The sequence below is a fragment of the Antedon mediterranea genome, chromosome 1, assembly GCF_964355755.1.
Source record: "Antedon mediterranea chromosome 1, ecAntMedi1.1, whole genome shotgun sequence".
Lineage (NCBI taxonomy): Eukaryota > Metazoa > Echinodermata > Crinoidea > Comatulida > Antedonidae > Antedon > Antedon mediterranea.
The window spans coordinates 6074837-6090745 of NC_092670.1; the positions used below are offsets into that span (position 1 = coordinate 6074837).

Consider the following 15909-nt stretch of genomic DNA (forward strand, 5'->3'; position numbering starts at 1 on the left):
AAAAGTGTAGGCTTATGTGGATTTGAATAAATACAAATCTGAAGACATAAATCACAATAAATAAACATAAATCGCAACAAAATGCAGTTAAATGCAGTATTCCCAAAAGGAAGATGAAATACAATACAGCCATAATGACTTACCTCACTTTTTTCGGAGTTATTAGATTGATCATCGATAAAATAGGTAGTACATTTAATAGTATTTTATCAATTTGGTAAAGTACGTACTTTACTGTGCTGTAGAGGGCGTAATTAAGTTAAAAGAGGAGGCAGTGGTTTTTTGCTATAGTCCAATCAAGTGGAAGTATTTTTTTCCCGAAGTGATGCTTGACTGAGCAAGATTTAACAAACGGAGTGGTTGTGTATTTTCTGGATGTTCTAATGATATATACAATTGTTGAGATGAGGATTTAATAATACTTTTCTAAGGTAAATTTATTTAATTTGTATGTAATAAATGAATGTATACTATGATCAATGATATAATTTAGTACTTTCTGTAAGCGAAAGTTGATGCGGCTGAAAAATATCGTTCCAAAGATGAGCACACACCGGGGATAAGCAAGTGTGATCAGCTGTGGAGACCACTAGGCCGGAAGCAGAAACGGTATATTCCAGGGCGGGGCACAAAGGCTTTTTCTGGTAGTGATTTAAACAGTAGGTGGTTATTCCAGGCCTACCCTGGGGCCTGGCCTTTTTCTTACATTATTTCTAATTAGTATATGTTTCAACATCAAATATGATACTTAAGTATTTTCCTGCTACCAGATAAGGCCAGAACATATTTTAGCATTTACTTTAGTAAAAATGATTTTATTTTGTATAATTATTAATATAAACATGATCATGCTGGCAGCAACCACCCCTGAACTGTATGAGATTTTAAAGTTCTTGGATACTTTTTTAAATTTCAAATTAGTGAGTCTAGATAATGTTCACAATGTATACCTACTTCTGGTCTAAAAAAATGGGTTTTACAATTTTTTATTTTTATTTTTTAATATGATGTTTAATGTTGGTTATTGTTGCCCTCCTCCTCCTCCTCCTAGTATTGATATGTGATATAGTCTAAAGGTATGACACTTGCATTTAGATAGATTAGTGGTTCAAATCCTGTCCTGTGATCTGTATTTTTATTATGTACAGGTACCTCTATGAAGTATCTAAAATAAACAATCAGAAGGTTTTTCCCTTCCAACAAGCGACATTTATGAAATACAGTATTTAATCCATAGAGTACAGCTGGTGACCCATTATACATTTAACAGATAAAAGTCTGCTCTATATAGAATAAAAGACCACCACTATCTCATTGGTCTTTTAATGGAGAGAAAGTTGTTTAAAAAAATGTGTTTCTAGTAGGCCTAATAATTTGATATTTATATCTGGCAAGCAATCTCATAGTTTGTCGGACTGTTGGCATTATGAACAGTCCAGTTAACGTGTCAGATGCATTCATTTGGAATCAATCAATGTTTAGTGATTGTGAATGGGAAATGATCTAATATACACCATTGCCTTTTACTATAGAACCATTACAACAGTGGTAATCATGTACCATTAAATTATCAGTTGTTATTTTTAAGAAATAGTTATCTGCCAATTTTATAGGAAGAATTATTTTAATTTCAATTTTAGCAAACTACAGTACTCCATGAATATGAATACTGATGAGTTTATAGAATGAAAAACTTGATTGTTATTTTATAGAAGTCAGCATTACACATTTTATTCCTCTAAATTTTAAATGTATATAGTATAGTTACTGTAGTGCAGTAAAGACAACTGTTTTGTAATTCATTTACAAACAAAACTGCTGTATTATTGAAACTCTACAATGTATTTCAGATATTATCCTTGCCTTTGCTTTCTGGGTTCCTTTCTAACTGCAAGCAATGATAATGTGATTAAAAGCCATCTTTCAACATTCATCCATACATACTGTACAGTCATCTGAAGTTGAAAAACAATTTAGAACTGTATGGCACAGTACATCAAGACCAAGCGAGAATTGCATTTTTTTTTAAAGTATACTGTAGATTATGACCCTAATATAAACCTGGGAGAAAATATGATAAAACTGCAAGCATGGTGTCAGGCCAGAGGACAAGTAAATAAATTGGAATCTCTCGGCCAAAAGAGAAAGTTGGCATGTATGTTACTATCATTGAAAATACAGTACCTGTAGTAGTAGTTTTTTTTTCTTGAAACTTTCGTTTTTAACTCAAATTGTTAACTGTACTTCTTGAACTGCTATGTCTGAGCACTTGACTTGATTCAAAACTGTAACTCCATCTTAAAGTGCCTACTTATAGTTCTAATAGAAAGTACATGGTTTTTAAGCATATCCTGTAATGTGTACACCGCTCATCAAAGCTCATGAATGTTTGTCAATACAATATACACCGTTATTGCTGTCAGTAACTGCAGCAGAGTGCGTGTTTGTCTAATTACTTGTTGTTGAATCTAAGAAGGTAATCATTGCCAATAATGAGTGGGTGTTTGATAATTACTGATACAGTATGTGAATCATGAAATGATTTCTTTTCTGTGATGAAACAGTTGTCAAGAAAGAGATAATTGTCCTTGTGGTGTTTTGATTCATTAGTAGAAACCACAGTTGGAGATGTTGACACCAGTGTTATAGGCCTACAGCACTGCAGAATTAACTTTTTATTGTCCAACTTCTGAAATCCTGCTATTACTGCCCAAGGCTAGGAACGTTTTAATAAAGGTCTTTAAAGAGAATCTTTGTTCAATAATCAAAATGGAATGTGCTCAGGTTATATTCATTGTTCTTATTTTTAAAAAAAATAAAGGTTATATCAGTAAACGTGTTTGTGACATCACTTTTTTAATTCATTGTCAATTGTTGCAATGTCGGATTTCTTATGTTATTGAATACTGCAATGTTAATGACCAGTTTTCATTACAGTTTAAGTTTAAGCATTGTCGTTGAGTTTCAAAGCAAATTTACTAAATAATTTTAGCTAAATGCCCAATGCCAATTAGTCTATAAAATATACATTTGTGTAATTAATGTAAATAGGCATGTTACATATCTGATGATAATCAGATGAATATTGTACTTATCATGTTTTGATATGTACTTTATAGTACAACCTGATATCATTATGAGTCACTAGTTGGAATACAGTGAACTCATGGGAGAATCATCAAAGTTTTAGTTAATTATTTTTATACCATCTTTGTTAGTAAAGGTCAGATATTATCTGGTAATAGTGTACAACTCAGTGTATCCTTACCATTTGATTGATTCATTTTGTCTGCATGTAATATTTTGTTTTTCAACTGTTCAGATGGAGCTCTCACGGCGTACAGTACACGACTACACCATGAGGGTCCCTAATGATCAGCTTATGCTGGATGGATCACCCTCATTAAATATTGTTCAAAATAAAATAAAAAAATACATAGGTCTGAAATAGAAATTTAAGTGGAAGCAACCTCTAACTGAATTTTGTTTGTTTAAAGGTTAAAGTCAATGTATGAGGCTTATGATACATAACCCCAAATTCATTTTAACCCCAACCAACCAAACTCAATAACGGATTTCTTCCTCCCTCTTCCTTTCTGCAGTTTATATGAAAGCTAGCGTCATTGATTTACTTTGCTGTATGATATTATGACCTTGCTTTACGATATAAAATGAAAGCATACTGAACTCCATACGTACTGTGTACAGACAGTACTGTACAGTACCTACTGATGATTTCATCTCACATGTGTTGCACCCCTGTATGCTTGTTTACCTGTCAATCACAAAATCAGTAATGCATGGAAAGGAAATAATTAATAATCATTCAAATTTAGGTGAAAATTGAATTAGGAATAGTACTAACTGTAGCTACATTTCACTGGTGGTTGTTGTAGTGCAATTGTTTTCCACCAGGTTTAATAATAACCATTGGTCTACACCTATGGGTTACACAGATTGTATCATGGTATGTCCATGGTTCTGGTCAAACTGGACATCCAGTGTACACATGTGCATCTTTCGATAGAGTATATACTTCAGAATACTGGACTATCTCAGTCCCTGTCGCTGCGGTAAAATGAGTGACGAATAACAGCTGTATGATACAGTACATCATCCACACATCTGTGTACAGTACAATTCAGCCCAGTTAGAACGGGATTTTCCCAATCCCACATCAGCAGTTTACATTTTTTAAATCAATTATTTGTTGTGGAATTCTCCTTGGATATATAAGGCCAATCTTTGTTTATCCAGGTAAACGAAATCATACTTTGGGGTTTGTAATGGAAAAATACTGTACAATACATTGTACTGTATGTCTGCATAGTACTTGATTACTTTATTGATGTGTAGAAGATGTGTCCAAAATTTGTCCATTATACTGTAGTATTATTGTTATTTCAACACAATTGTCCCTAGGGTTACACATGTGTTGAAAATATAAAATCATTTGTGACAAAACAGCAGTTGTTCTATGTGGGTTAGTATTGTTTCATTAAAATAAATAATCTTTAAAAAAGTTTTTAAAGGATCCAGATCTATGTCATGTCACAGTTGTTTGCACTAGCCTGATTGTGTACAAAGCCATGTGATCTGATGTTTTTAATAAACAAAAGTCCCCCCTTTTTTAGCTTCACTTATAAAGTAAACATTGGCCCAATTATAATATTTTAATTCCGCATTCTTGTAATCCTGTAAAATAAGCAACCAAAACAAGACGTTTATAGAATCTCTGAAAGGTACAACACAATGCTGTGCTGAATAAGGTAGGGTCTATTATAAAATTATAATCATTGTCAGAAACACTGTAATTTGTGAATTAGTTTCACTACTGTAGTAGTTTACTAACAAGGGCATGAAAAAACAGTGTGCCAATGTATAGTTAAGCATTCTGTGTTATTTTACTTACCAGGAATAACAGTAGAACTACAGTAATTTTCCTGAGGACAGAAAGACTTTATAATTATCAAGCTTTACTGAATTGCTCGACAAGACCTATTAAGATATTGAGTTGAAAAGAAATATGCAATCTTTCCATGATTGTCGTGAAACTAAGAAAATTGATTTTGATGTATGAGTGGTGTTTGCCTTTTTAGGTCGGAGACAAAAGAGGTCCAATAATTAAATAAAGAGAATCATGAAATAGTAATGGACTATGTGTAAAAACCTTATCTTTTGAATCCATGCATTATCCTACAGTATGCCTTGTGTATAGCCACGCCAGTCTTATGCTATACATGTTCATCAACCTTTATTTTAGAAAGTATTAAAAAATGAAACACCAAAGTGTTTATTTATTCTTTTACAATTCTGTGTACATTGTATGTTGTTTTCACAATACAATTTCAATATTCTTTCATTAAGTGTTATTATAAACAGCTATCAAGATCTATTTTGCCTTTGGGAATCTGACTTTTTAAGACCCCTTTTAAGTCTTTAGGCACAAACTTATCTGTGTATTAAAATACCTGTAGTCAACATCAATGACTGCCTGTACTTTGTGACACTTTGAGCTAGAAAAACACTAAAACCAGCTTAAGGCTACAGTATTTATAGTGCCATCAGTTTCCAGGCTAGCTTTTTGACATTTAACTGTGATTTCTACCAGCAACTTCGATGTTATAATCACGTATCATGATTAAAATTTCACTAATTTATTAAGTAACTACTATTATATGATAGGGAATGGGTATTTTCTACAGAGATTAAATGATATTTCCAATATCATTAATTTTAATTTCATTCATTTTAACATTCATGTTGTGTCTTTTGTATGTATAATTTCATTTGCAACTTCCTTTTATGGATAAACAACCAATAGATTAAAACCAATTTTTGTTTTGTCTAAACATTATTTATCAATTGTTTCTCAGTCTCAATGTATACAGTTCTTGGAAATATAGGAAAAACTGTTGAACTATACGAATGACATTAATAATACGTTCCAATATTTATATATGTACATACCGGTAAATATTAACCAATTTGATAGTGCTTTTATTTTTGTCTATCAATGATTGCATTGTTTCTCAGTCTCAATGTATACAGTACTTGGAAATATAGGAAAAACTGTTGAACTATAGAAATGACGTTAATACATTTCAAAGTTATTTATACCGGTATATTAACCAATCTGTTTTTTAAATTTAAATATCGATTGTTTCTCATTTTCAATTCTTAGTATACTTGGAAATACAGTATAGGAAAAATGTCAATATAAAAAAAAAAAAACAATGATAATTATATCATTTTTAATATATTATTTCCTTTTGAATTCCAAGCTGTTAAAATTCTTCCTTTCATGAAGGTTAAAACGATTGCTAAAAAATTAAATCAGGTCATATTAAATTTGTAAGAGTATTACACCTATACAGTACTGTACATCTGTGTTTTCTATTCACAATACCGTATTTATTTGAATAAACTCCCTGCTTTTTAATCAATTTTCCCTCAAATAAACACCTCCCATAGAAAATTATTTAGAATAAATGCTCCAGGATGTTGTTTTTTTTCAAACGATCATGTTTATATAATTTTTACTGTATTTTATTACTTTTTGATATGATTGGTGTTGTATCTCTAGGGGGCATTTATGGAGCTTTATGTGATTACATGTACAGTATGTTACCATTTTACACCCAAAAAAATACCTAAAATATTTTATGCTTACCTCCCTATGATTCTACCATGTTATAAACTTTGTATTATTATAGAGGTGTCTGTTAGCTTTTGTTCCCTTTGTTTTTAATTGTTTACCACGTCCAAAATGTCCTGCCAATTCAACAATTACTATTTTAGTCCAAGCTAAATATTTGAACTTAAACTTCCCTTATTAAAAAATTAGAACAGATTTAATATTTAAAATATTTCAGTTGTCGTGTTAAATCCAAATGTTTTCAACAAGATTTGTTTAGTTGTTAATTTGTTCTTCACACTATAATTAAAAGTGTGAAAAAAATCAACCAAGAATTAATCAAACTTAAAGTCTTCTGATCGTGATCGTATAGAAACCTATCCATTATATTACATTAATTAGCAACACATTTTCTTAGTATAGATTAAAATAATCTTCTGAATTTATAGCTAAAAGTTAAACTTGTATTACAAACCAAATGTTCAAATGGTTTTTAAAGCCTCTAAAGCAGTCTGTGGTAGAAGTCAAGCCCTTGGATTACTATGTTGTGTGGATCTATTTCTTCCTGTCTAAGTTCCGGGTTACAAGTAATATCCATAAAAGTCAGTAAAAGGTGCAACACAGGGCAAGGGCAATGTCCTGCTTACATTATTTGGTATTTTCTAGTTACCAGCTAGATTAAAGATGTGTACTGTAAATCAAGGATTTAGAGAATAGGGTCCTTGTAGAGGGCCACTGGACTGGAACCTATTACCTCTTACATTATTTTGCAACAGTGACACTCAACTTCACTCTCTATGTCTAACATAGTATTATATAGAGGAAGAAGTGAAATGCTGTAGAATCTTGACGTGGGGCTCAAACTACAGTAATTTAGGTCAATAGACCTACTTTTGATAATAGGTTGGAGGTTGAAAGTATACTGTATATGTTCTTCATGTACAGTATGACGTACGGTTGTAAATTGCCAAACAAACTCCTTCTTTGAACCAACTTACTCTTGCTACTTTGATCAAAACCGGATGGTACTAAAGCCTGTTACATTAGTACAGATCTATTGTATGCTTTTAGAAATGGGAAAATTTATCCATAAGAGAGACAAGTTCATTTTCTTTTGAAAGATGGGAGGCAACCTAAAAGACATCAACAACACTGTCCATGGTTATCCAAGTAGAGAATGTATGCATCGCATACCTCGTGGTACTAAATTGTGAATGAAAAAATGAGTGTTTCTTAACCATTACCAGCCTACATATTCAGACGTTCCAACACCCAACAATTTCGGGGGTTTAAATTGTTAACCAGATTTGGCACGTTTTTAACAGATTTAATGCGTCTTCACATATTCTAGCAACTAATTAAATGTAATTATTTATAAAACAATAATTTTTCTAAAAAACAGAATTCAGGGTTTGAAAAATTTGTTTAAGCTAAAACCAAAATTTTGAGGATATTAGATGAAAATTAGGGAGACTGCTGGAGAAATCGAGATAGTTGGAAGTTTATAGTATGAATTTTGTACAGTTTAGAAAGCATGATGTACCCTTTTGCATGGTGATGTTTAAGAAAATAAAAAAGTAGAGTTGTTTATAGAGTGATGTACAGTAGTGATAGTGTAAAGTAAGTAGCTTTAAATACTATTACTAGCACTGTAGGCCTGTGCTGCTCTTGAAAGATAAATTAATATTTGAGTATTTTCATACGATGACTCACTGTGTAACATTTGCATCCAATGTTATTATGATTCATGATATAATTATGTATCCAGAAATTCCTTCACTGAACATACATCAATCATATTTTAATAGAATTCTACACTAAACTACTTATGTACTGAGTGTTGTATATTTCCTGAATTATATAACAAAGCTAGTCAGGTAGAATATTTAATCAACAGCAAATTAAATTCTATGCCTACTTTTCATATATGCTTGTTTGTTACTTGCTAAATAAACATACATCACATTGGATGTTGTTGCCCTATTTAGTGGGGTGTTTACTCAATCATACAGTAGTACCTGATGCTTTTGTATTGAAAATTGTTAAGTTTCAAGTCCATTTTTTTGTTGCAAATTTTATTATTAGGGGAGCCTTTAATACTGTGGTATAGCTAATTTTGATATACCAACAGGATAATAATAGTCTAATAAAGGCCAATTGGTCAGTGATTGAGTGGCTGAGCGGTTAAAACACTGGAACCGTAATTACGTAGCCATAACATCGGTAGGGGTTCGAGGCTCACTCACTCCATGGTTCTGGTGGTAGAACGAGTCTTCTCGGAGAAGGACTATAAACCGTAGGTCCAGTGTACACATCTAGCTCGTGTGCACTTTAAAGAACCTAGTACATCTTTTGAGACGAGTAGGGGGTTACCCCGGTGTATTAGTACATTACAGCCACTGATCACCAACTGATATAATTGTAACGCTAATAACAATATACTGTAGAATAAGTTATTCCTTATGAACATTTACACAAAGCGCGGAGCAGACAAGCTGAGGATAGATACAGATCCTACGTGGGATATGCTTTTTTCCACATACCTTTACCGCTCGTCTGTGTAAATTAATCGTCGTTAAGATGACTCAACATGGAATACTTGACAAGAACCATTGTGAAAATTTAGTTATATATAATTTATTGTGAAACTTTCAAATAAAGATTGGTCAGTTATCTACCTCTGAATTCACTTTTTTAGAAGATTCGACAGTTAGTTTTGAAAAAACAGAATAAGTCACAAACCTTCAAGGGATTACTTTTTCCAATATCTCATAGATTTAAGAAATTTAGAGTATTACAGGTTCTGTAATAATTATTTATGGATTGATGATTTGATACTACAGTACGCCCACTAGGTTACTAACTGTTACTCCCACTCCTGAAAACATTAATTAGTCATGTTGTATCTTGGAGTAATTACAGTAGGCCTAAGTTGCTTAATGGTTGTACTCATCAGTTCTCATCAATGGAAATCTATTCCTATGCATTGAATATAAATTTTGTCAAATTGTTTGGTTTTATTTATTTTTTTTAAATTATTTTATTAGAGAGAAACAGCCAATTAGATGTGCCACTCCAATAAAAAAGTAAAACGTACAGAAATGAAAATAAATTCATAATAAAATTATATAATTCTTAAATAATTTCTTTAAATATCTTTAAAATGTATCCAACTTTTGCCTAGAAGAAATGAATTTCTAATATCAGCAGTTATGGTAGACAATTATTACATTGCATTCAGGGAAGGATCCAGAATCCATAATGATGAGAGTCTGTCAAAAATTGAGCAGCCGTTCACATATTAAATGGACCACTTATTTTAGCCAATCAACAGATCAGTAGCTACCCAAGACATGTGAATGTGCTGTATGAGTGTTGTTTTACAACAGTGTACAAACTTTTGATATTTGTGTTTATTCAGTGAATCACTCTAAATTCATTGATAAGCTACAATAATACAACAAATCAAATATTACTGTACATTTTAATTGTTTAAATATTGTATTGAACTCCTGATACATTGTTCTCTTAAGTTTATGATTATATTTATAATATTTTTGCCTTTCCTATCGCCTTTCACTATCACAAACAACTAAATAAAATGTCGAGAAATAAAACAAAACAAAATACCAATGAAACCAAGATGTGATTAGAATATTCTAAAGATCTACAAGGATAAACATTTCCTCACCTACTGTACAAAATCTTTCCCTAACAGAACAAACTGGAGAATAGTCGAAAGCATATGTCGTAAAAGGTATTAACAAATCTTTCTGGTGAAACTGATACGCTCAACAAAAATAAAATTCAGAGAACAACCAAATAAATAAAACTAATAATACTACTGCTTTACTTTTGATTATGTTATGAATGTTATGTTGCAATCTGTATGTATTTGTTGGTCAATGTTGGTTTATACAGATAGACACGATTTCTATTCCTTGTTAGCATCTCTTCATTCAGAACCATGTCTGCAAAACTTATGGTTGTGTGTTGAGATGCTCCCTCCAGGGTTCATTGAATGTACTATTGTGTGATAGGGATGTTTATGTATAGTAATTGGGTTGTTGGGAGTTCAGAGAAATAGGCCAATGTCGGTTTATCCAGGTAAAGCAGACTACCAACACCACTTTAGACAGATGAATACCCTGATAATGATGTTTTGAAATTGAGAAAACCTACAGTAGAGAACCAGGTGAAGTGAGATGATTTGAAGATAGACACATTTTGATTCTATTAAAGTTATATATAAACTATAAGCGTCTAATTTTAGTAATATAATAACTACATTTATATGTTTGAGTGAAAGTAATTGATTACATTCATCTATGTTAAAGTTCATTCTGCAACAGGAACAACTGGAGACTATGAGTTCATTAATGTATTATAAATGTTTATATTAAAACGTTTAATGGTATCAAATGTTAAAAGAGGAAAATGTAAATTTAATAGGACAAAATTAATTTGTATAATACACAAAAAACAATTGGCACTCATGTTCCAGGTGGTCACATGCAGACATTTCCATATAGAGTATAAGGTTAAGGCCAATAACCCTTAAAAAAAATGTTCAAAAAGAATAGGGAATTACCCTCATGTTTTTCCCCTAACCCAACCATCAGATTTAACCTCTGAACGTGCAGGTTTCTAAGACATGAAATAACCCCAGCTAGAGCCTACAGTATCCTTTTTCATTCAACTGATGTAATATAATCATTTTCATTTACTGCAACACTGTACACTTCAGTTTAAACCCTTTCTCACAGATGTGCTTGCAACATGATGGTATACAGTAGATGCCTCAGTGCATTGTTACTGGATATTCACATAGGACTTTAGATGCTAGAAATAAACCAGTATATATACTGACTATCTGTGAAAACAAGTTGATGTACCCGGTCAATAAAATGTGTCCGCAAACATCTCTTTATTGAGAGCATCCTTGTTTATTAAAAAAATGACAATGAATTCAACTGTACATGCATTGTACTTGCCCACTATGCATTTAAGGCTACTACCAGTATAGTACTTTGTTTGTATGTACGTTTATAATAATCTTTGTGTAATATTATGTGTAGATATGCTAGGAATGCAGTAAGTACAGCAGGAGGTATACCCTGTTATTTCCTAGACAGATACAGTACAATCAACAAGTTGTAATGTTTGAAAACAATGCATTATCAGTTTGCAAACATGTGTGATATAAATAAAACAATGCCACTAGTTAATTGACATAAATAGTAATTTTTTTTATCATTCAAGACAACATTGTAAATGTGTATAAATCATAATAGTAACAAATGTAAAATTGTATGTATACTTATTTTTAATTCCACTGTGGAAATACCTTAAATTATATTAAAGTCTTTTAAATATTCATTGTACACTAATTTTCCCTGTGTATGGCAAGAGATTCCTAATTACTGTATATTAGAGAACATTCTTGATTTAGTTTTAACACATTTGTGACAGCTCTCCAGTCTTATGTCAGGCAACTTTAAACTTTTTTTTTTTTATCTTTAAACAATCATTTTTATCTGTATATTTAATAATATTTATATATATATATATTTTTTAGATTGAATTTTAATGATTGTTCAATTTGATGCCTCGCAATTTTTTAATTTTTATATCTTTGTATTTTGATTGTTCAAGTGCAGTCATGGCAATCCTCAGGGTATGCACCGCTGTCTTGTTGTCAGGTATTTTTGTGCCTGAAAATTGAATAAAATAAAATAAAAAATAAAATAAGTGTAAATTTAAGGCATAAACTATGTTTGTATTCAGCGAGCAAACAATTATTTCTAATTTAATAAATATAATAAAATATCAATGAAACTGAACTACAATCATTATACTGACTGATGTTTTTTTTTATATTTGTTCTAGTATTAGATAAATTAAATCATAGTAAAAATTGAGTAAGAAATTCCTTCTCAATTAGTATACAGTAGAACCATTCAGAAAATAAATTCTATATAGTCTTTATCTCTCTGTTTCAAGCCTGGGGTATGAAATGCTGGCTGTCTAGTGATTTCTGGTCAATTTTAATAGAATGAATTGTCTGTGTTTATATAAATATTAATACGAATATTAATTAATGTAGATCCAGGAAATCCTTTGTGTATAAAACCACTAACCAATTTAACTCAATTAAATCAGATTATAATACTTTATGTAATTTTCTTTTGAATTATGTCTATTTTTTTTCTGTGTTATTAGTACACAAACGTCATGCCCATGATGGACTGACGCGATCTTGTTGCAGTATTTACTTTAAAATACTTTATTTTTCAAACACTAAAAAAATGCCAATGTAAATGATTTGCGAAAGTTTTATGTTACAAAAGTTTCTGGTTGTACTGTACAGTACAAGCCAGGACTAGAAACCTGTTGAAAACACCTGCAATATTTAAATATCTTCTTATTATAAATGTCCGAGTTCCTTGGGCCTTAATGATTCTAAGGTTTTGCTTAATAGCAGGCATTCATACTGTAGCAAAAGGATGTAGGCATAGCTTATAGATGTGAGGGTAACTGGGTTGAGAAAAATAAAACGGTACAAAACTAAGATACTCGGAGGTTTCAGAGTGTGTGCTATGTTGAAAATTATACAATCTAACCAGTGGCGCAATGCAGAGGCCTGAGGCCCTCGTTTAGTCACTCTAAATGACCTTTTAATGCTGAAGGCTTCTGCAATTTTTACCCTTTTAATCTTTTTTCTCCTTTCTTAGGGGCCCCTATAAGTTCCGGGGCCCCTAGCCAGTGAGCACTCTCATAGCCATAATTTAAATAATTACATTTAATAATTATGTTATTAATAACAAACTTTTAAATTATTTCTTTCAGATACATGACGGAATATTATAACTACATTCCATTTTCTGCTTCGAAGTGACTTGCATTTCCTAAATCAAAATGGCCGAAACTGTAAAAATATTGCAGGCGCCACAGGCAGGCCTGTCGGATATGGCCAAACTACAAGACCTCAATGTTGAAAGCATTCTGGAAAATATCCGGCAACGATTTGAAGCAGATCAGATTTATGTAAGTGAAACTGGTTTACTTTGATGGTCTAGGAGTATGGTTTAGTTCTGTGATCTGGAGATAGTAGGTTCGATATTCCACTGGGTGGTTTAAATATTAATTATGGATATTTTTTAATATTAATTACTGGAGATCCAGGAAATTCTTTGTGTATAATTAAAACCGCCATCTAATTTAACTCAACATTCTACAATTAAATTAGAATCTGCATAATACTTTATGTAATTTTCTTTTGAATTATGTCTGTATTTTTTTTTCATGTGTTACTAGTAGGTTTGATACACTTTTCGAGTTCAATTTAACTTCAGATAAAATGGTATCAGCAACATTCATAATTGTATTGTTATGACTATTATGATGAAGAAATATAATACAGTGTTGTTTAAATCTTGCTTAACAAATACAATACATTGTCACAATTAATGTACTGTATTTGATCAAAATTCACGGATTTTCTCTCTTCTTTATTAAATTATAATACTATGCTTAAACAGCAATCATATTTATTTACCATCATCTACATCATTATCAATGGCATCAGTATTGTAAGCATCATTACAGAATCTCCATTTCGATTTAAACGTAACCTCAAGTGTCCTCAGTAACTGATCCAGGATTTTAAAATAAGGGGACTAGGGTCTAAAAATGGTGAAATGAAGGGCTGAGCTTAACTTGATGTCCTTGTACTTGGTTATATAGTACAGCAGGAAGATTGCATAAAGTCTACCATATTTGGTCTTATTTGCACAGATTTTCTTAATTTATACTGTTCCACATCTTCATGACATGAGAAGAATTGTAATTCCACACATCTCATTCATAAATGCAATAACCACTTTTGAGGCATTTGTAAATTTATGCTGAAAGATTTAGCCTTGGTATCAGAGATAATGGAATGCAATCAATTTACAAGGCTTTTGGCCATTAAACCCAGCATAGGTGAAAGCAAATCAATTTTCTTTCAATTATTGTCACTAATGAAAAGTCTAGGATTATGGTGTAATTGATTATTATAAACATGGTACAAAAGTAAACGACTTTAAATATTGTATCTGTACATGTGATTGTGTTGGATTGAGATGTGCGGGGACACCCACATTTCACCCACCTTAACCTAGCTTAATAAACTGGTGGGTCAAACCTGAATTCTTCCTGGATGCCATCTGAATATCCAGGTCTACATAATCCTTAAATTTTCTCTTGAAGTACTAGTACACTACAACACCATTTGTATCCATTATTTTCTTTTTCCATTGAAATGGCTGCTAAATTGTGAATGAACAATTTCTTGGCAACTCTTGGGGTGCCTTATACAAGCTTCGTTTTGGGCTGCCTTATACAAGCTTCGCTTTGGGCTGCCTTATACAAGCTTCGCTTTGGGCTGCCTTATACAAGCTTTGCTTTTTTGGAATGTTGCCCCTCTTATTTTAATCATATTTACTGTTAATTTTTATATTCTATGAAAGAGAAGAAGAGAAATAAATGTTACTTTGATTGATTGATTGATTGAAACAGGACAAATTTTCAATAACTGATAACCAAAAACTATTGACTTAGCAGTTAGGATATCAACAAAAATTTAACCAAGCTATAATGACCAAACAACCAAAACATAGATTAGGCCTAACAAATGTCAAATGTATTTATATTTATTTTTTTTTTTCAGACATACATTGGTTCCATATTGGCAGCAGTTAATCCATACAAGACCATTCCAAACCTGTATGATTTTGAAGTAATGGAAGCGTACGATAAACGACACATTGGTGATCTACCTCCGCACATCTACGCCATAGCAAACGACGCATATTATTCAATGTGGAAACAAACAGCAAATCAGTGTGTTCTTATCAGGTGAGTTCCGCATTTCCTTTATACTGAAGAAGGCACACCTATAACCATTTAATTTAGCACACACTTCCAAATAACATTAAAATGATATAAGCCATTATGTGAATTTGTCTTTTTTGTGTCTAGCTTACCATACCAGAATATAGGATTGTTATCCTACAGTAGGGAAGAGCTGTCTAAAAAAAAACCTGTGTTTTGCAGTTGTTTGCAATTTCCGCCTTCCCTTTATTTTGAGCTGCCATGAATGAATGGATTGGGTGTGTGGTTGAGTGGCAGTGTTTATAGGCCATACCATCTATTCTTAGGGTGTTCTCATTCATAATTGTTTTCCTTTGTTGAAATAACACCAATGTCAGGATGAAGTTTAGCAGTCA

At 31.8% G+C, this 15909-nt stretch overlaps 1 protein-coding gene across 9 annotated transcripts in view; it reads left to right on the forward strand.

Annotated features, from left to right (window-relative positions):
* The first annotated feature begins 342 nt into the window (after nucleotides 1–342).
* Nucleotides 343–15909, forward strand: part of LOC140054739 (unconventional myosin-X-like) — a 101786-nt gene continuing 86219 nt past the window's right edge. For all 9 annotated transcript variants that reach the window (XM_072099818.1, XM_072099826.1, XM_072099849.1 and 6 more), the window contains exons 1-3: nucleotides 343–431; nucleotides 13487–13684; nucleotides 15351–15538. In XM_072099818.1, coding sequence (XP_071955919.1) covers nucleotides 13556–13684; nucleotides 15351–15538 — 317 coding nt within the window. In that variant the 5' untranslated portion in view covers nucleotides 343–431; nucleotides 13487–13555. The remainder of the gene's footprint in view (nucleotides 432–13486; nucleotides 13685–15350; nucleotides 15539–15909) is intronic.